This window comes from Artemia franciscana, chromosome 11 (genome assembly GCF_032884065.1).
Source record: "Artemia franciscana chromosome 11, ASM3288406v1, whole genome shotgun sequence".
Taxonomy (NCBI): domain Eukaryota; kingdom Metazoa; phylum Arthropoda; class Branchiopoda; order Anostraca; family Artemiidae; genus Artemia; species Artemia franciscana.
In genome coordinates, this window is record NC_088873.1 from 40,334,938 (window position 1) to 40,356,262 (window position 21,325).

The 21,325-nt window shown below is 36.8% G+C and overlaps 1 protein-coding gene across 2 annotated transcripts in view; it reads left to right on the forward strand.

Annotated features, from left to right (window-relative positions):
* LOC136033220 (gephyrin-like) overlaps window positions 1–21,325 on the forward strand; it is an 87,666-nt gene that overhangs the window by 10,708 nt on the left and 55,633 nt on the right. The window contains exons 3-4 of one of the 2 annotated variants that reach the window (XM_065713930.1): window positions 14,393–14,580; window positions 18,352–18,583. In XM_065713930.1, the coding sequence (XP_065570002.1) occupies window positions 14,393–14,580; window positions 18,352–18,583 (420 nt within the window). Of the gene's footprint in view, window positions 1–14,392; window positions 14,581–14,653; window positions 14,672–18,351; window positions 18,584–21,325 lie in introns of those variants that run through there. The other variant, XM_065713931.1, reaches the window with a different exon arrangement.

A 21,325-nucleotide genomic window follows, 5' to 3' on the forward strand; every position in this document is an offset into this window, starting at 1 on the left:
AAACAAAGAAGAAAAAGAAAACTGAAAAAAGAAAAAATGTAAAAAACCAAAAAATACTAAAAAGAAAAAACACTCAAAGAGAAATTACAGACCGGGACACAAATGACGACCGGGACAGAGGGAATATAAATAACGACCGGGACACTCAAAGAGAAATTACAGACTGGGATACCGGGACACAAATGACGACCGGGACACAGGGAATATAAATGACGACCAGGACACAGGTATTTAAGAATATCGTTCAAAGACAAATTTTTAATTGTAAGAAGACCGTTGAAAGAGAAATTTCTAATTGTAAAATGACTGAAGAACCTACAATCGCAACGGTACCACCATCGAAGTAGATAACCAGTGGGTTTACGGCCAACCTACCATCTTCAAAGATACCACGATAGGAAGACTCTACACCGTTCACCCCAATCAACATGAATGCTTCTTTCTACACCTGCTTTTGGTGAATGTACCCGGTCCGACATCCTTTGAGTATTTGAGAACTGTAAACGGTACTATACATGACACTTACCGTAGTGCATGCCAAGCTCTGAATTTATTGGAGAATGACCAACACTGGGATAACTGCATCAATGACGCGTGCGAAACGTCAACCCCAAGTCAAATTCGTGCACTTGCTCTCCATCAGCTCCTACAGAGTTATGGGAAAAATATAAGTCAAAAATGTCCGAAGATATACTCCATCGAAAACAGTTAGAGACGTCAGATATGACTTTTGATTTTACATCATAAATTTATAACTACACTTTAGTTATTATAGAAGATTTGTGCGTACGTATGGCAAACAAACCTCTTCAGGATTTGGGAATGCCTTCACCTAACCGTATCGCTGCTGTTTCGACATGTGTAGAATTGGATCGTGAACAAAGTTACAGTACGAGTGATCTATTGTCGTATGTACAAAATAACATTTCCAAGTTAACGTCGGAACAAAAAGACATTTATGATACGATAGACTCAATTTCAGAACGTATACAACTACCTGCTGATTTCTGTAATTTAATGACGTCCAAAAATGAATTGATTGAAAAAGTATTTCCGAATATTCTAAAAAATTATAAAAATAATAAATGGCTAAGTGAAAGAGCAATTCTCGCACCCAAAAATATAGACGTCCACGAAATCAACAATATTGTTTTGACCAAGATTCGAGACCAGGCAGTCCTTTGCAAGTCAGTCGACACAGTTTTGGAACCAAATGAAGCGGTTAATTATCCATCTGAATTTTTTAATTCCATAGATCTTTCAGGGTTTCCACCACACGTGCTACAACTAAAAATAGGCGTACCAATAATACTTTTAAGAAATATCAACCCACCAAAGCTTTGCAATGGCACGCGACTTGCCGTAACTAAAAAACAATGGAAAACCTAATAGAGGCCACAATCTTGACAGGGCCTTTTGAGGGTGAGGCTGTTCTTATTCCTCGCATTCCCATGATTCCAACGGATCTGCCTTTTCAATTTAAAAGATTGCAATTCCCAATTCGATTAGTATTTGCAATCACCATTAACAAAGCTCAAGGTCAATCATTAGAAAAATGTGGTATAGATCTTAATACTGATTGTTTTTCCCATGGACAATTGTACGTTGCATATTCGAGGGTCGGTAAACCTGACAATCTATTTATATGCAGCGACAATTGGACAGCGAAGAATGTTGTATATTCGCAAGTTTTACGCAGTTAATTTGTATTGTATCTATCTATCTATCTATATAAAAACGAGTTGTGTGTATGCATGTTTGTTTGTTTGTAAAAAGAGCGTTTGCATATGACGTCATTATTAGTGCATACGGCTTTGTATATGCACAGACAATGGGAAAGCCAAGAATGTTGTATATTCGCAATTTTTACGTAGTTTAACTCCTGCAGACGAAATGAATGCTTGCCTGAAAAATTTTAATTTATGGGCACACGTAAAAATATTAAAATTAACTACAAATATGCGTGTCCGATTGCAAAACGATGACTCTGGTCAAACATTTTCAGATCAATTGCTGGCAATTGGAAACGGAAAGCTCCCAGTAGTGGGAAAGCCAAAAATGTTGTATATTCGCAATTTTTACGTAGTTTGAAGCACATATATAAATCTATCTATATTCACAGGTGGGACACAGGGACACAACTACAATGGCGCGTAACGACTTACGCGTGCGGGGGGGCTTGGGGTGGCGCGAAGCGCCACCCCAACAGCTAGTAACTTATAAATGCGACTGCAACTATTTGCAACTGCAAACTCGAATACAACTTGACTGCTACTGTGGCTACTTACGACAATGACTACTTGTAGCTACGCTTGCGAGTACAACTTAAGCATAGGAATGCAACAACTCGTGACTGCAAGTGCTACTACTGGCAACCGTGGCTGCCTATATTATAACTACTACTACTTCTGTTATTGGGACTGTGACTTCAAATGTTGCTGCAACTTTTACTATTACAGCGAGAACTATTGAACTAAATCAAAAGAATTTAACTGCATCATGATTATCATAATGATGACGTGCATCCTATTAACATTAGTTTTGTTCATTTCCAGCAGAAACGGCAGGTTTCTCGACGCCATTTACAACGTTTTCCAGGCTGTCTTTCAGATTTCCATAATTTTGCTCTCAAAATATAATTTTACTGTAAGAATAATCGAAATAATGGTTACAATTCCAGAATTGACTACCAATTGCAATTTTTTCACACTGTGTACAGATTTTGGTTACTATGGGCCGTGGTTCATTCTTTAGAGGGTTGGACCTATCAGGGTAAGCATGACAAAAATGAGTCATGTCCAGGAATAACCATTCGTTTCTGTTTTCAGCAAGACTAGTAAAAAACGAAGCACCCTGTCAACGCTTTTACGGAAGTTCTACTTTGAAATAATTTTATATTAGTACATGATGTCATTACAGGTGACATTGCACTGTTTATATTTATCAAGGGTAAATTTTTAATATGATATTATTTATGGTTGTACACTATTATGTATGACGTCATTCACCATCTTGCATAAGAAGATGCAGTTTTTTTTGTAAAATTACATAAAAAGCTTTTAATTGTTTTAAAAAGCAGAATTTTGGCAAAGAGTCAAACTTTAGCGTAAAGAGCGAGGAATTGCGGAGGGGACAACCCATTTCATATACGGAGTAATTTCTGTTCGTTTTAAGTTTTAATGTCGCTCCTTACTTTCAGTTAAAACCTAGTTTTTTTATGTAATTTCTGAACGTTTTTGAATTAATGCATGTTTGATTTTGGCTCTCCACACATAAATTATTAAAATGAAATTTGCATACTAATCCCTTTTTTGGCTAAATGGCTTTCTCTTAGTTTTGATCACGATTTGGACTGGATCTGGTCTCTTTGGTGGAGCTGGGGGGGAGGTGTAGTTCGGAAAAATTAAAAAAAATGATTTATTTGTAACTTACGAACGGGTGATAAGATCTTAATAAATTTTGATACTTAGAAGGATCTTGTGCTTTAGAGCTTTATTTGTACATTGGGGGAGTTGGAGGGGGAAACCGGAAATCTTGGAAAACGTGAAAATTGAGGTATCTTTATTTTACGAGTGGGTGATCGGATCTTAATGAAACTTGATTTATAGAAGGATCTCATGTCTCAGATGCTCCGTTTTCAATTCTAATCGGATCCGGGGACATAGGGAGTTGGAGGAGGGAAGCAAAAATCTTGGAAAATGCTTAGAGTGGAGAGATTGGGATGAAACTTGATGGGAAGAATAAGCACAAGTTATAGATATGTGATTGACATAATTGGAATGGATCTGTTCTCTTTAGAGGAGCTTGGGTGTGTTGATTTGGAAAAATTAGAAAAATTGAGGTATTTTTAACTTAAGAACGGGTGACCGGATCTTAATGAAATTTGATATTTAGAAGGAACTCATGTTTCAGAGCTCCTGTTTCAAATCCCGACCAGATCTGTTGATATTTGGGGAGTTAGAGGGGGAAACCGGAAATATTGGAAACACTTAGAGTGGAGAAATCGGGATGAAACTTGGTGGGTAGAATAAGCAAATGTCGTAGATACATGATTGACGTAACCCTACTGAATCCGCTCTCTTTGAGGGAGCTGGGGGGTGGGGTTCAGTGCTTTGGCGGGTTTGGGGCTTCTGGATGTGCTAGGACGATGAAAATTGGCAGGCGTGTCAGGGAGCTGCACAAATTGACTTGATAAAGTCGTTCTCCCCGATCAGACCATCTGGGGGACTGAAGGGAGAGGAAAAATTAGAAAAAATTAGGTATTTATAACTTACGAGTGGGTTATCAGATCTTAATGAATTTTGATATATAGAAGGACCTCGTGACTCAGAGCTCTTATTTTAAATCCCTGTCGGCATTAAGCCTCTGATTTTCCTTTTAAATCAATCTATTGGTCCTTAGAATTTTGCTAGAGCTCATACCATATAAGCTCTTGGCTCTTCCGGCCTTGTCACAAGTGCCATATGAGCTCTTAGCTCTTGTTTTTACCAGGACTTGCTCCATTAATCTAGTTGTTCACTTTGAAAAAAACTTTAATCTTTTATAGTTATAAAGTATTAAGATCTCAAATATATCCGTTTTTGGTGTTCCAAATTAAATAAAAAATACCAATATTAATCAGTAACTTTCAACACTTACAGACTTTCTCAATAACACCCAGCACTAGGAATTCTTATTTGATTTTCTAACTATTAGTTCAATTGTTAGTTCTTTAAATCTAATCGTGGATGACACATGTCTTACGGTGGCAGCAAGAACACAAAGTGTATCAAACAGTTCATAGTAACGAACTGTAGTAAGGAGAGACCCGGTTCAATAGTAACCAAAACTCTAAAAAATTGAATTTTGATACCAATAGCTACATAAAAAAAATCGCACTTTAATGCTGATTTTAAATATATAAGTTTCATCTAGTTTAGTCTTACCCATCAAAAGTTATGAGCCTAAGAAAATTTGCCTTATTTTAGAATATAGGGGAAAACACCCACTAAAAGTCGTAGAATCTTACCGAAAACCACACCATTACATTCAGCGTATCAGAGAACCCTACTGTTATTTATTATTATTATATTTATTATTATTTTAATTCTACAAAAATGTGGAATTTTAAATTTTTTGCCAGAAGGCGGATCACGGATGCGTGTTTATTTGTTTTTCTTTCTTTTTTTTCCCAGGGATGCTCGTATCGACCCAGTGGTCCTAGAATGTTGCGAGGGGGCTCATTCTAACGGAAATGAAAAGTTCTAGTGCCCTTTTTAAGTGACCAAAAAAATGGAGGGCACCTTGGCCCCTCCCACGCCAATTGTTTTTCCGAAGTCACGGGTTCAAAATTCTGAGAAAACTATTTTATTCAGCTTAGTCTAAAAACCTTATAACTATGTCTTTGGGGACGACTTACTCCCCCACCGTCCCTGTGGGAGGGGCTACAAGTTACAAACTTTGATCAGTGCTTGTATATAGTAATGGTTATTGGGAAATGTACAGACGTTTTCAGAGGGATTTTTTGGTTGGAGTAGGGGTGTTGAGAAGAGGGAGATATGTTGGGGGAACTTTTTCATGGAGGAATTTGTCATGGGAGAAGAAAATTTCCATGAAGGGAGCGCAGGATTTTCTAGCACTATTAAAAAAAAGACAATGAAAAAATAAATATGAAGAAGTTTTTTCAACTGAAAGTAAGGAGCAGCATTAAAACTTAAAACGAACGGAAATTATTACGCATATGAGGGGTTCACCTTCTCCTAATACCTCGCTCTTTACGCTAAAGTATTTTTAGTAATTTCATTGAAGTCTTTTCATTGAAGTAATTTCATTGCTCTTTAGTGAAAAGAGCGAGGTATTGAGGAGGTGGCAACCCCCCTTGCATACAGAATATTTTTTTCGTTTTGAGTTTTAATGTTGCTCCTGTCTTTCAGTTGAAAAACTTGTTTTGCTTTTTGTTTACTTTCTGGTCGTTTTTCAAATAAATTTAGCTCACCCTCCGAGAAGAATTTCTTCCCCTTACGCGAAACTCCTCTGTGGAAAGTTCCTCACTCCTAAAATATTCCAACCTCCTTGTGAAATTCCATCCGGACAATTACCCTGTGAAGTTCCCTCTGGACAATTCTATCCTCGTTGAAAATCCCCCCTGTCTTAAAATTTCTTGAGGGCGATTCAGCCGGAAGAGTTCTCCTTAGCATACTTTTATTTGAAAAAGACCGTAGTTTCTAATCGTTTTCCCGATATTCCGGAAATCCCCCTTCCATGGAAATTATTCCAGGAAATCCAAACACGCTGAAAATAGCCTCCGGATAATTCCCCAGAACATCCCCACATGTCAAATTGAGTTGGCAAAGAAAAATTAAGACAAATAAAAAGAATTTCGTATAGGAATTCTGTCAAATCTACCGAGTAAAAACATTTCCCATGAAAAGTTTACCCTCAGAAATTTCCCCGTATGGAAACCTACCCCAAGCACAGCCCCCCCCCCAATAAAAAAGGCCCGTATACTTCCCAATAACAAGTACTATAATGATAAGATAAGGATGTATTGCAAAAAGCCTTCAGGGCATAGCAACAGAAAATACAGCCTACAAACAAAGCTAATGAACAAAATACACGTTTAAATAGCCTATATAAAAAAATGTAAACAGAGGGCAACTTTTATAGCTTATATACTTCTTCCCGCGGGATGGGGGGACGGTTTATCTTACTCTGAAAGCAAAGTTATTGGATTTTTCAACAATACCGAACAAAATGACTATCTCAAAATTTTGATTGGAAAAACTCCGGGAAAAAGGGGGCATGTAAGGTGGTGCTACTTGCCCTCCAATCTCGTTGGTCACTTAAAGAGGACACTAGAACTTTTAGTTTTCGTTCGAATGCACCCTCTTTCGATCCTCTAGGATCAGATCTATTTCGATATGATCACACCTGGAAAAAAAGTGAATAAAGAAAGAAAAAAAAACTAAATTCCAGATTTTTATACACATGAGCTTGAAACCTTTCCAGTAGGTCTCTCTGATACCCTGAATCTGATATTGGGATTTTCATCCAGATTCCTTGACTTTTAGGGGGTGTTTCTCTCCTTTATTCATGCTGTAGGTACCAGGGACTTCTTGCTGTCCAGTTCTAAGCCGACTTAAGCACTTTGTGTAGATTTGAGAAGACGTGTTAGTCCCCGTCTTGTACAGCTTCTGAGACCCTTCCTTTTCCTGAAGCCATAATAATTTCAATGATTCAAAAGATAAGAAAAGTGCAACAGAGAATGTTACAACGTTAAAAAAAGCTGTGGTATCAAAAATTTGACTGACGAATTCAGAAGCTTCGAACTGAAATTCCTAGGAGTTTTGCGAATTCATATCCCAGGGGTAGGAAACATGAAACTACGTGATATAGAATTATTTACTCAGGCAAGATGGATGTGGTGCATAGACATAGATTAGGGTTCATGATGAATAAGGAAGCTGCAAAAAACCGGTAAAAAAGATATGTGAACACCAGATTGGTGTATTTGTTTATAAGAGTTTATATCAGCTGTGCCCTTCATATTTTAGAAATTTTTATTTTGATCATGCCCATTACCATGAGTATGAGAAGAGAAATGCGAGTCTACTAGTCAGTGATATTGGAGAGTCGTCTAGAGGTGAGTTTTGTGTGCGAAAGTCGGGCGTGAAGGTGTGGGATAGTCTTCCGAAGAGAATCAGTGAGTCGGAGAGCCAGTTTTTGTTTAAACATAGATTGAAAAATTAGTTTTTTTTGAAAATTAGGTAAAGTTGGAATATCTCTCCCAGTATTTTAATAAATATTTACAGGTTATTATTATTAGTTGATAGGGGTGGGTTAGGGTGATGGGGGGGAGGGTGGAGATGTGTATTATTGTTGATAATTTGTTTAATAAATGTCATGCGCTCCCGCACAGGACACGGTTGTGACCTTCATGGGAGAGTTGTATATGTTTTTTGGTAATTGAGTGTAAATAAAATGATTTGACTTGAATTGAATGTAAAGAAATATCTATTTTGTGAAGAAGAATTAGTGATAGTACTAAAGTATTAAAAAATAATAAGGCCCCATATGCCTATAGTATGGTAGATGAGTTTTTCGATATGATGGCAGTGAAGTTAGAAATAATTACTAATAATTATGAATAGAATATTTTGAAAAATAGGAAGTACCTAGCAATTTTAGGAAACTCTAATTAAACCCCTTTATAAGAAAGGTGATAAGAGTGAGTGTGGTAATTATTGAGTCATTAGCTTGGTTTTTGTAGGAAGCAAATTACTTAATATGATGACACTTTTCAGAACTAAAAACGTTGCAGATAAAACTTCAATAGAAGAATTAAATAAAAAAAACAAGTTTTTTTAACTGAAAGTAAGGAGCGACATTAAAACTTAAAACGAACAGAAATTACTCCGTATATGAAAGGGGCTGTTACCTCTTCAACCCCTCGTTATTTACGCTAAAGTTCGACTCTTTCTTTCAGCTCTACTTTTTAAAACAGTAAAAAAAACTTTAGCGCAAAGAGCGGGGCGTTAAGGAGGTAACAGCCCCTTTCATGTACGGAGTAATTTCTGTTCGTTCTAAGTTTTAATGTCGCTCCTTACTTTCAGAAAAAAACTTTTTTTAGTTTAATTTCTGAACGTTTTTGAATTAATGCATGTTTCGACTTTGGCTCTCTGCACATGAATAATTAAAAGGAAATTTGGAGATTAATTTATTTTTTTGGCTAAAAGGCTTTGTCATAGTTTTAATCGGACGATTTTGAGAAAAAAAGGAGCGGGGGAGTAAGCCTAGTTACCCTCCAATTTTTTGGTTACTTAAAAAGGCAAATAGAACTTTTAATTTTACGAACGTTTTTATTAGTAAAAATACACGTAACTTACGGACTAACTTACGTAACGAACTTCTAAATTCGTATGTTTTTCTTACGTATATGAGGGGGTTCGCCCCCTCGTCAATACCTCGCTCTTTACACTGAAGCTTAAATTTTGTCTCAATTCGTTAAGAATGACCCTGAATCACAAAGGCCGTAGAATAAATAGTTGAAATCAATAAGATTACTTTAGCGTAAAGAGTGAAGTATTAGGAGGAGGTGAACCCCATTATGTGCGTAATAATTTCTGTTCGTTTCAGATTTTAATGCTGCTCCTTCAGTTGGAAAAATTTTTCAAATTTATTATTTCATTGCTCTTAAAAAAATGCTAAAAAAATTAATGCGCCCCTTTTATGGAAATTCTCTTCCCCCATGACAAATTCCTCCATGGAAAATTTCCCCTGTGTAACCCCCTTCCCTCAACCCATCCCCCAACCAGAAAAATCCCCCTGAAAGCGTCTGTACACTTCCCAATAACCATTACTATGTGTAAACACTGGTCAAAGTTTGTAACTTGCAGCCCCTCCCACGGGGACTGTGGAGGAGTAAGTCGTCCCCAAAGACAAAGTTATTAGGTTTTTCGACTATGGTGAATAAAATGGCTATCTCAGAATTTTGATCCGGTGACTTTTGGAAAAAATGAGCGTGGGAGGGGGCCTAAGTGCCCTCCAATTTTTTGGGTCGCTTAAAAAGGGCACTAGAAATTTTAATTTCCGTTAGAATGAGCCCTCACACGACATTTTAGGACCACTGGGTCGATAAGATCATCCCTGGGGAAAAAAACACACACACACAAAAAAAAAAAAAAAAATAAATAAACACGCATCCGTGATCTGCCTTGTGGCAAAAAATGCAAATTCCACCTTTTTGTAGATAGGAGCTTGAAACTTCTATTGTAGGGTTCTCTGATACGCTGAATTTGATGGTGTCATTTTCGTTAAGATTCTATGACTTTTAAGGGGTGTTTCCCCCTGTTTTCTAAAATAAGGCAAATTTTCTCAGGCTCGTAACTTTTGATGGGTAAGTCTAAACTTAATGAAACTTATATATTTAAAATTAGCATGAAAATGCAATTCTTTTGATGCAACTATTGTTATAAAAATTATGTTTTTAGAGTTTTGGTTACTATTGAGCCGGGTCGCTCCTTACTACAGTTCGTTACCACGAGCTGTTTGATACTGTGGTTTTAGGAAGGAGACAGGATACAATGAACAAATTTTCCCTCTAAGTATCCTAGTTATCAAACCCATTAAGTCTTCAGTTTTATAGATTAAGGGCATGCGTCTAATTCAGATGATAGAATATTTTTTAGCAAAGGTCCTATCTTTGTATGGCACACCAGATAATACACAAAAGTGATTACTACTGTGTATGAGAGTAACGTTGCTGCAGTAAAGATAGGAAATGAGGGCTAGTAGCTGATTTCACAGGGAATAAGTAGAGTCTAGTGATTTAGATCAACTTAAGATTCCTAGAAAGTTTCACCTTAATGTCCTTGGCCTCTTTGGAGACCCAGAAGCAAACATGCACCATTTTATTAATAATCAAAAGCTACATGTAAACAATTGGCAACTTATATAATCTACGGCCCTCTCCCAGGGGCTGTGGGGGGTTATGTCATACTATAGGCTTAGGTGTTAGGTCTTTAAGCTATTTTGAGCAAAATGGTTGTCTCAAAATTGTTGTAGGATATCTTTGGGGAGGAGGGCGACCGAAAAGGACATCGGAGGGGGCTGGTGCCCTCCAAACACTTTGAATCTTAAAGACGGCACCAAAACTTTCAATTTCTAATCGAATATTTCCCTCTGACGTTTTTTACAACCACTCCATTTATACAAAGTGGTCTGGAAAAAAAAATAATAGATAGATAGATAGATAGATAGATAGTTTATTTTAGCCCACCATCAGAACAACAACGTGGTGGAGTATAAAGAAAAAAAAATAAAAAGAAAAAGGCGAAAAACAATACTTCAAGATTAAACGATTAGATTGCATTCACTATATACATTCATAGCTCATATATGACGCGCAACGGCAGGAAATCATAAAGGTGCTTAAGAGCACCTTTTCTAGCATTATTTTCCTGTTCTGCCACAGCTTCACGGGGATCTGGAATTTGATACTTATTCAAAAGAAATGAGTTTCTCTCGAATAGCGGTATGCGTATCAAAAACTTCAAATATCTACAAAACGCGGACCTAACTTTTAGTCTCTCTGTTTCTGTGAACCATTCCCAAAGCGGGGAAAGCTAAAGGACATGTGGTAATGCCACTGCTCTGTACGTCCTCGCTAAAATTTGCCGATTGTAAGAATACTTCAGCGGGGCTAGTTTAGCATAGCTCACTCGCAGGCTAGACACAAGGGTATCAAGGCAAAGAGTTCTTGTAGTTTTCTTATCTCGGCCGTACCGAAGACCTAAATATTTGAGTGAAGAAGACGGTGCAATAATAGCACCATCTACGGATACAGTTGGTGCTGGTGCCTCTTGTTTTGCAGAGCTGAAAACCAGAAATTCAGTTTTCTGGCCATTAACTTGTAGACCAATAGCGCTATAACCAGATACAAGCTCATCTAAATTATCCTGCAGTACTCTCAATGAGAAACTCAACATAAGTAAATCATCAGCATAGCTTATTAAACTCAAATCACAAGTATCAAATCTTAGCCCGTCAGAAATTTGTTTTGTAACCTTAGAAGTCAACGTGTTAAATAATATTGGACTTAAGACGGAACCTTGTCGAAGTCCTCTCTTTAGTTTAACTGGCTCACTGAGTTTTTCAAGCCCAAGTTTCACTCTTATATAGCTATTAGAGTACCAAAATGATAACATAGCTACTATATGGGCGTTCACACCGGCATCTAGCAAGGTGTGGAACACAGCAGACTGGATTACTGAATCAAATGCAGCGGAAATGTCAACACTACATATATGTACGGATAACGAAAGCACAAGCACAGCTGATATGTACGGATAACGAAAGCACAGCTGAGATGCTTTCGAAACCCAAACTGCCTGTAGTCTATCACACACTTCGATATAACTTCGCGAAGGACCAATTTTTCCAGCACCTTGCTCAATGTACTTGAGACAGTAATCGGCCTGTAGCCTCCACACTCATTTGCGTTTTTTCCTTTCTTCAGGATGTTTGTAACGACTCCGGTACAAAACGATTTGGGGACGGTGGCACTATCTATACACATCTGAAAAAGTAGTTGCATATGCTGGATCAAAAGCGGTGAACCATTGCGCAGACGATTACTACTGACACCGTCAAGACCTGGAGCCCTGTTAACCTTTAACTGGCGAACAGCCCTCAAAACATCATTCACGGATATAAAAAAATAATTTCTCTTTTTCAGCAGTAGATCAAGACGCGATTTAAGCGATTCATCATATTCCTTTTCCAAGGGAGTATCTTTAGACCCGAAGACCTTCGAATAATGTCTTAACCACTGTTCCCCAGGTATCATGGCACATGGCTTGGACTGCACTTTACTACTTTTGAATTTTTTCCACATTTTTTGTGGGTCACGGATAGCCTCTTCCGAAGCAGTTTCTGCTTCCTTCACTTTCAGCTCATCCACACATGCTTTGTATTCTCTTTTTGTTTTACGAAAGAGATTGAAGACAGTGCCAGTCCTCGGCTTGCCGGAGTCGCGCCACACAGAATACCACATCTTAGACCTCCATTTGGCATGCTTCACGTAAGGATGGTCACTCCATCCTCTTTTCCTTGTACCTTTCCTAATAATTGCACTAGGTACGGCTGCAGACTCAGCAAGTTTTAGCGCGTGAGTAATTTCAGCGCAGTATGTATTGAGTGCAATCTTGTGATCGCCCCATGGACAAGCAGCTGGAACGGGACTTTTATTTTGTCCAAAATTTCGTCACACATCGACTGGTACAGACTGAGGTTAATCTTTTTCCACTCGCGTCTTTCTGTATAATCTGGCCTTTTTGATTTCACATCGTGACTAAAAGGAACATTAAACTTAAGACCAAGATGATCACTTGCGGTATGTTCTGAATACACATTACAGGCGAGGGAATAGAAAAGTTAGAAAAGAGGTGATCAATATTACTTGTGCTTCCTGGATTATGAATGAACGTAAAGTTTTGATCTTTAATATATGGAGAACAGTCACTCGGAGAACATGCCATAAGAACGTCCTGTAACTTTTCTTTCGAGAAGGGGTCACACTGGAAGTCACCGCAGACTAAAAAACGCGAGCTTCCCAGCCTACGGAGTAGCCTTCCAATTTGACCGCAAGCCTCGGCATACCGTTTTTCAATATGATCCGTGTTCATGTTAGTTGGTTGGTATACATTGATTAGCGTGAAAGCACTTGGGCCTGGGAACTCGACTGCTATATAGAAATCGCACGACTCATGTTTACGACAGTCTATGCTCTCGTCAACAAATATTGCAAGTCCACCACTAGGTCGGCCCCTGACGCTAGAGCGCTTAACCTCATGAATGTGCACGGATTTATTAGTAACCGACTGAAAGAGCCCAAGGTTATCGGTAGTTAACAAGTGTTCTTGGACGCAAACAATATTATATGTGAGGCACAAGTTCTTGATGTAGTCCGATTTGGCAGCATTATGGCCGTAAACATTGCGGCAAAATATAGACAGTTCATTCATTTTCTTGTTTGAGGAGAAACTTTCTGCATTGCTCGTCGGACTGCTGGGCACTGTAGACTAAAGCTAGGATGGCTATTATTAGTATCAGGGCACAAAACGCATTTCACTGTTTGAGAGTCGCAAGAGCTTTCTCTACTGTTCTCGTGGGGTCCAGCACATCTGGAGCATCGCATGCTATTGGTACAATCTTTAGCAAGAGGATCAAATGACTGACACTTGAAGCATCGCTTGGGAATTTGTCTGAATGGGAGGACTTTGATGTGAGTATAATCAATGAATAACCCATATTTGACTGCTGCATTTGGGGAGTCAGCGTCACTAAAGGTAAGTTTGATTGTCTCAGATTGACCATATCGCTTGGCACTGACTAATTTGGAGTTAACAGAGAGCATATCATCATCTGTTGTGGCAAGGGGCACAAACTTGGCGATCGCGAAGAACTTTTCCTCACAAAAAGAAGCACTTATATCATAATGCATTGAAGTCACATCTCACAGTAGTATAATGTAACATTAGCACATTGCACATTAGCACTTAAGCAGTGATAATGTGCTGCATATTCACAGAGGACTGGCAATAATTTATTACTTACATAAGCAAAACATCTCTATAGACAGAGTGCCAGTTAAAATTAAGGGATGATTTGATTTTTATCTAATCATATTTGCTTTTTATAATATTATTTAATAAAGAACTAGGCACACTTTGCGTTTTGAGATAGAAGTGTTCAAAAACTTATGTTTCTTTCCTCCACCAAATTGAAAAAAATCTGATATTTCTGTATTACAGATACCAAACAGTATTCAAGTCGATTTGTCGACTTCAGAGTCGACAAATCACATGGTGCAACCATATATATATATATATATATATATTTATTTTTCTTCTAGGAAACACTGAAAAGGTTATGCGACACTGATAAAATGGACCTAATTGTTACGTCTGGGGGAACTGGTTTTTCTCCAAGGGATGTTACGCCAGAAGCTACGAAGATGATAATAGAAAAGGAAGCACCCGGTTTGGTTTTGGCAATGCTTAAAGGAAGTCTTGAAGTAACACCAACGGCTATGCTCTCAAGGTATTGTTTTTATGATGAATTAAAAAAAAAAAAAAATCACGAAAAACTTCATGTGTTTAGTAAAAAAAACACCAACGGCTATGCTCTCAAGGTATTGTTTTTATGATGAATTAAAAAAAAAAAATCACGAAAAACTTTTCCATGTGTTTAGTACAAAAATTGAAATGAGTCAAACTTTCGGGGAAGGGTCTCAACCGGACCTTAAATATTTGACTTGGGAGAGGGCTGAGGTCAATCGAAGCTATATATGTATCTTGGTTATTAAATTGCTGTTTATCAAGGGGACTGCTCTTTCTTGAACTCTCGCACTTTACACTAAAGCTCGAATTTTTGTCCCAGTTCTTAAAGAACGACTCCTGAAACAAAAGGACTATTTAATGGGAATAAGATGCGTTTTTATAAGTACTAAAAACTTTATTTTGAAGAGAGTGATCGAGGACGGACAACTTCCCTCATATACGTAATAAACAGGACTTTTTCTTCTTCCGTTTTGTTCTAGTTCTTGAAAATAGAAGTTTTCTGTACGTGAGGGGGGGGGGGTATATGACCAGGGTGTATCAACAATATCTAAGGAATGACTGGGAGTATTAAGTAGAAACTTTAAGGGTATGACGAACAGCAATCGGAGGGGAATTTATCCTAGCTGGCTAAGTGGTTGTCGCGCAAGGCTGGGAGTCCTTTGTTCGAGTGGCACAGGTTCGATTCTTGATTTGGTTGGTGATGTCTTTGGAACGAGAGTCAGTGGCATGACTTAAAGCTCAGCCAGTGTTGACTTGGCTCTGAACATGGACAAATCTTTGGGAAGGTAAGCAGGAAGGGTGTCCAAAAGCACAAGATGGCCGGCTCCTCATCGCAATTCCTGGCTGAAGGGCCACGAAATGGAGACCAGCACTGCCAGTTGGAACCTTAAGGATTTGTCAAACTTACTTACTAACCTGTCCCCTTGCCTTTTTAAATGCCCCATCCCAACAATACTGATCAGCATTTTGAGAAAGCTGTTTTGTTCAAAATTATCAAAAAGTTTAATTGTGGCTACGCCTCTGTGAATGTCATTCCTTCAACAACCACCTGGCAAGGCTATTGAATTATGCCATATATCCCTTATTTACATGAAGGATTCATCGCTGGGAAAGGTGGAATGGTTGATTCTGGATGCTTCCGAAAAGGCTGAGGGTATTAAGGTATATATATATATATATATATATATATATATATATATATATATATATATATATATATATATATATATATATAACATATATCTATATATATAAAAATAAGTTGTCTGTGGATCTGTGGATCGTGGATCAGGTGACGTCATGTTTGTCCGCATATGACGTCTGAATTATTTCACACTAATACAAAAGAAGAAAAAAACTAAAAAAAGTAAAAACTACAAAAAAAAACTAAAAAGAAAAAAAAACTAAAAAAGCTAAAAAACTAAAAAAAACTAAAAAAAGGTAAAAATCTAATAACTAAAAAAAAACTGAAAAAAATAAAAAAAGGCAAAAACTACAAAAAAAATAAAAACTAATAAAAAAACTAAAAAAGCTAAAAAACTAAAAAAACTAAAAAAAACTAAAAAAAGGTACAAAACTAAAAAAAACTAAAAACTAAAAAAGAAAAAAACTAAAAAAAAGGAAAAAACTGAAAAATAAAAGAGAAAAAGAAAACTAAAAAAATATGAATAAATATATATAAAAATAAGTTGTTTGTGGGTTATGTCTGTCTGTCTGTCTGTCGAGTGACGTCGTGTTTGTCCGCATATGACGTCTGAATTATTTCACACTAATACAAAAGAAGAAAAAAAACTAAAAAAGGTAAAAACTACAAAAAAAACTAAAAAGAAAAAAAAACTAAAAAAGCTAAAAAACTAAAAAAAACTAAAAAAAGGTAAAAAACTAAAAACTAAAAAAAACTGAAAAAACTAAAAAAAGGCAAAAACTAAAAAGAAAAACTAAAAACTAATAAAAAAAGTAAAAAAGCTAAAAAACTAAAAAAACTAAAAAAACTAAAAAAAGGTAAAAAACAAAAAAAAACTAAAAACTAAAAAAGAAAAAACTAAAAAAAGGAAAAAACTGAAAAATAAGAGAAAAAGAAAACTAAAAAAATATTAATAAAAAGAAAAAACTAAAAAAAAGGAAAAAACTGAAAAATAAGAGAAAAAGAAAACTAAAAAAATATTAATAAATATAAAAAATATAAATATAAATATAATATAAATTAGCAATCAACAAAGCACCGAGACACAAATGACGACCGGGACACAGGGAGTATAAATGACGACCAGGACATAAGTAAAAAAAAAAACTAAAAAAACTAAAAAAATGGTAAAAACTACAAAAAAACTAAAAACTAATAAAAAAACTAAAAAATCTAAAAATCTAAATAAACTAAAAAAGAAAAAAAAGAAAAAAGGAAAAAAATAAAGGAGAAAAACAAAACTAAAAAACGAATGTATATACAGACCGGGACACCGGGATACAAATGACGACCGGGACACAGGGAATATAAATGACGACCGGGACACAGGGACACAACTACAATGGGGACGCCGGGGGGCACAGGGGGATATAAATGACGACCGGGACACCGGGACACAAGGAATATAAATGACGCCCGGACACAGGGAATATAAATGACGACCGGGACACAGGGACATAACTACAAAGGGGACGCCGGGGTGCACAGGGGGATATATAAATGACGATGGCGACTCAGGGAATGGTCGATTAGCAATCACCATCAACAAAGCTCAAGGGCAATCATTAGAATCATGAGGTATAGATCTGAATACGGATTGTTTTCCCATGGACCATTATATGTTGCATGTTCAAGAGTCGGTAAACCTGAAAATCTATTTATATGCACAGACAATGGGACAGCAAAGAATGTTGTATATTCGCAAGTTTTACGTAGTTAAAAACATATATATATATATATATATATATATATATATATCTATATTCACAGGTGGGACATAGGGACACAACTACAATGGCGCGTAACTAATATGGCGCGTAACGACTTACGCGCGCGGGGGGGCTTGGGGGGGGGGGCGCGAAGCGCCCCCACCAACTAGGTGTTGGGGTGGCGCGAAGCGCCACCCCAACAGCTAGTATATTTATATATATAACATATATATATATATATGTTATATATAAATATATATATATATATATATATATATATATATATATATATATATATATATATATATATATATATATATATATATATATATATGTAGATATATGTATAATATATAAATATAAAAAAATACCTAGCACCCTCAAAGAATTTCATATGTGAAGGAGCACAGCATTGAAAAATAGGGCAATTGTATTGAAAATAAAGTATGTAAGAATTTTTTTTTTGCAGAAATTGTTATCTTCTAGAGACCGCTTCAATTATTCATTTATGGCATCAAAACTCTGTTGGAAAAAAAATTCTGCAAATATATAGTCTTCAGATGATAGCTAAACTTCTGCTTGGGTAGAACTAAAATAGAATTTTTGTTGTTGGATCCGTAGATTATTATAAGAAAACCTAATCCTCAATAGTAGCAGTGATATTTTTTTTCTCCCAAGAAGTCTGCAAACTGTTTACAAAACACGGCAGGATATGTGGGGAACCAGCAGGCTTATCAGTTTAATAATCTTTTAATTTTGTAATTACTATAAGTATACTTGAGGTAGAATCTTTAGTAGCTAAAACTACATATTTTCGGTATTTTATTTTTACTTTTTTGACTATGATTATATTTTCAAGACCGGTTTGTGGTATTCGTGGCAGCACCCTTATTATAAACACTCCTGGAAGCCCGAAAGCAGTCGTCGAATGTTTAAATTTTATAAAGCCCTCGTTGAAGCATGCCCTTCAGCTTTTGAAAAACGATCTGGAACCAGTCAAAGTCACTCATGATGCGATGCAGTCCCTCCCTTCTCCAACTGAAGCTGCTTCTGCCACTGGTGAGATGAGGTATTCTTGCTGTAAACACAAGGTAAGTTTTTATGTTGCGCATCCAGGATCCATTCCTACAGCAACAGAGGGAGGGGGGCTATTATAATTAAGGAAATTGTTGGTTAAGTTGTTGAGTATACCATACATTTTTTTTTGATGATATACTACTACTATATTAACTACTGCTATCCTACTTCTGTTCCTACCGCAGCTGTTCACGCTCCTACTCCGGTCTAATCTTTTCATTGCGTCACTCTTTACTCTATCCCACGATGCTCCAGTTTCCTTCAAACCCTTTCTGATGACTTTTTTCCGCCCTATTCGTGGACGACAGGACTTTTTCTTGGCCATAGATTAATGGTAAAAAGAAAAATATTTGGTAATCGACCATCCTTCGTGCTTAAACTTTACCTAGCCATCTTAGCCTTTCTTAAGTATTAATTAAAAAAAAAAATCCGAAAAAAAGTTTTCTAAAGAAAAGTAAAGGCCATATGAAACATACGATCAGAAGAAACATAAATATACAATAACTCAAACTCAAAACAACCAGAAATTACTATTAAAGAATAAATGAAACACAAAACGAACAGAAATTAAATAAACAATGAGAGAAAAAGACATACAAAAGGTATTAACATAAATGAATAAATAATCTCAAAACGACTAAAGCTGACAAAAATCTCTACAAAGAAGAGTTTGGGTTTTGCCTCCTTCTTTTACTGTAAAAGTTTAAAACCTACTGCGTCATTCTTTAATAGTAATTTCTGGTTATTTTGAGTTTGAGTTATTGTAGGTTTGTATTTCTTCTGATCTTAAGTTTCATATGGCCTTTACTAATCTTTAGAAAACTTATTTTTCGGAGTTTTTTTTTTAAATTAATTTCTGTTCGTTTTTGATTGCCAAAGTTCCCAAGTTTTTCAGAATTTCCTATTTCAAAATATTTTTTTTTTATTCCAAAATAAATGAACAGTTTTGGCAATTACTAATAAATCAAACTGAATATGGGATATACAATGATATTAAATGCTGAAAGCTCTCCAGTTCAAGATTTTGTTTCACCCAGGCTGGATTTAAAGCTTTGACGCCTCTAGGCTGAAGCGTTTTTGCCGCTCCGTTTTTGTAAGATTTTCGGGGAAGTCCCCAAAACTTCGGGAATAGTGAAAACCGCAGGGCCTTATGGGTTTGTTGGGGAATCCTGGTCTGGTTTCACAATAGTTTTCATTTTATTTTCAATGTTGTTATAAGAACGAAAGAAAATATTTGTAAAATAATTCCTTTTAGTAAAGTGCCAAATGCGCAGAAGGCCTTATACTTTTAGCGTTTGAGAAACGGGCAGTAACCATACTCTTACTTGTAGTGAAGACACGATTCAGTAAAGCACATAATCCCTACTCCCTGAAAAAGACCGCAGTCTAACAACCAATCCTTAATCTAATTCTCACTTGTGTTTGAACTGTTCTGCTTGTCATTAATATAAAAAATGTAAACTAATGTTATAGAACTTTTTAGCCGCTTAAGTAACAGAATGATGATTCTATGTAAGAGAATTGGTTTTATGGCACTTGGTATTAACCAAGGGACATATAGCGATCGCAAATTCTGTCGGTCTTTCTGTCGGTCTGTCCCGGTTTTGCTACTTTAGGCACTTCCAGGTAAGCTAGGACGATGAAATTTGGCAGGCGTATCTGGGACCGGATCAGATTGAATTAGAAATACTCATTTTCCCGATTTGACCATCTGGGGGGAGGGGGCGGTTAATTTGGAAAAAAATAGAAAAAATGAAGTATTTTTAACTTACGAACGGGTGATGGGATCTTAGTGAAATTTGATGTTTGGAAGGATATCGTGTCTCAGAGCTCTTATTTTAAATCCCGACCAGATCCGGTGACATTTGGGGGAGTTTGAGGGGCGAACCTAAAATCTTGGAAAATGCTTAGAGTGGAGGGATCGGGATGAATCCTAGATACGTGATTGACATAACCGGAACGGATCTGCTCTGTTTGGGGGAGTTGGGGGGGGGGGAGGTTTTAATTCTGAAAAATTAGAAAAAATGAGGTATTTTTAACTTACGAACGAGTGATCGGATCTTAATGAAGTTTCATATTTAGAAGGACCTCGTAAATCAGATCTCTTGCTTTAAATCCCAACCGGATCCAGAGTCATTAAGGGGAGGGGGAGTATGGGGGGAGCCGAAAATCTTGGAAAATACTTAAAGCGGAGAGATCAGGATGAAACTTGATGGGAAGAATAAAAACAAGTTCAAGATACGTGACTGACATATCGGAACGGATCCGCTCTGGATCCGGTGACATATGAGGGAGTTGGGGGGGGGACCTAAAATTTTGGAAAACGCTTAGAGTGGAGGGATCAGGATGAAACTTGGTGGGTAAGCAGAAGTCCTAGATACGTGATTGACATAACCGGACTGGATCTGCCCTCTTTGGTGGAGTTGGGGGAGGGAGTAATTTGGAAAAATTAGAGAAAATGAGGTATTTGTCACTTACGAACGGGTGATCAAATCTTAATGAAATTTGATATCTAGAAGGATCTTGTGCTTTAAAGCTCTTATTTTAAATCCTTACAAGATTTGGTGACATTGGGGGGAGTTGGAGGGGGAAACCGGAATTCTTGGAAAACGTGAAAATTGAGGTATCTTTATCTTACGAATGGGTGGTCGGACCTTAATGAAACTTGATATATAGAAGGATCTTGCGTCTCTGATGCTCCGTTTTCAATTCGAATCGGATCCGGGGACATAAAGGGTTGGAGGAGGAAAAAAAAT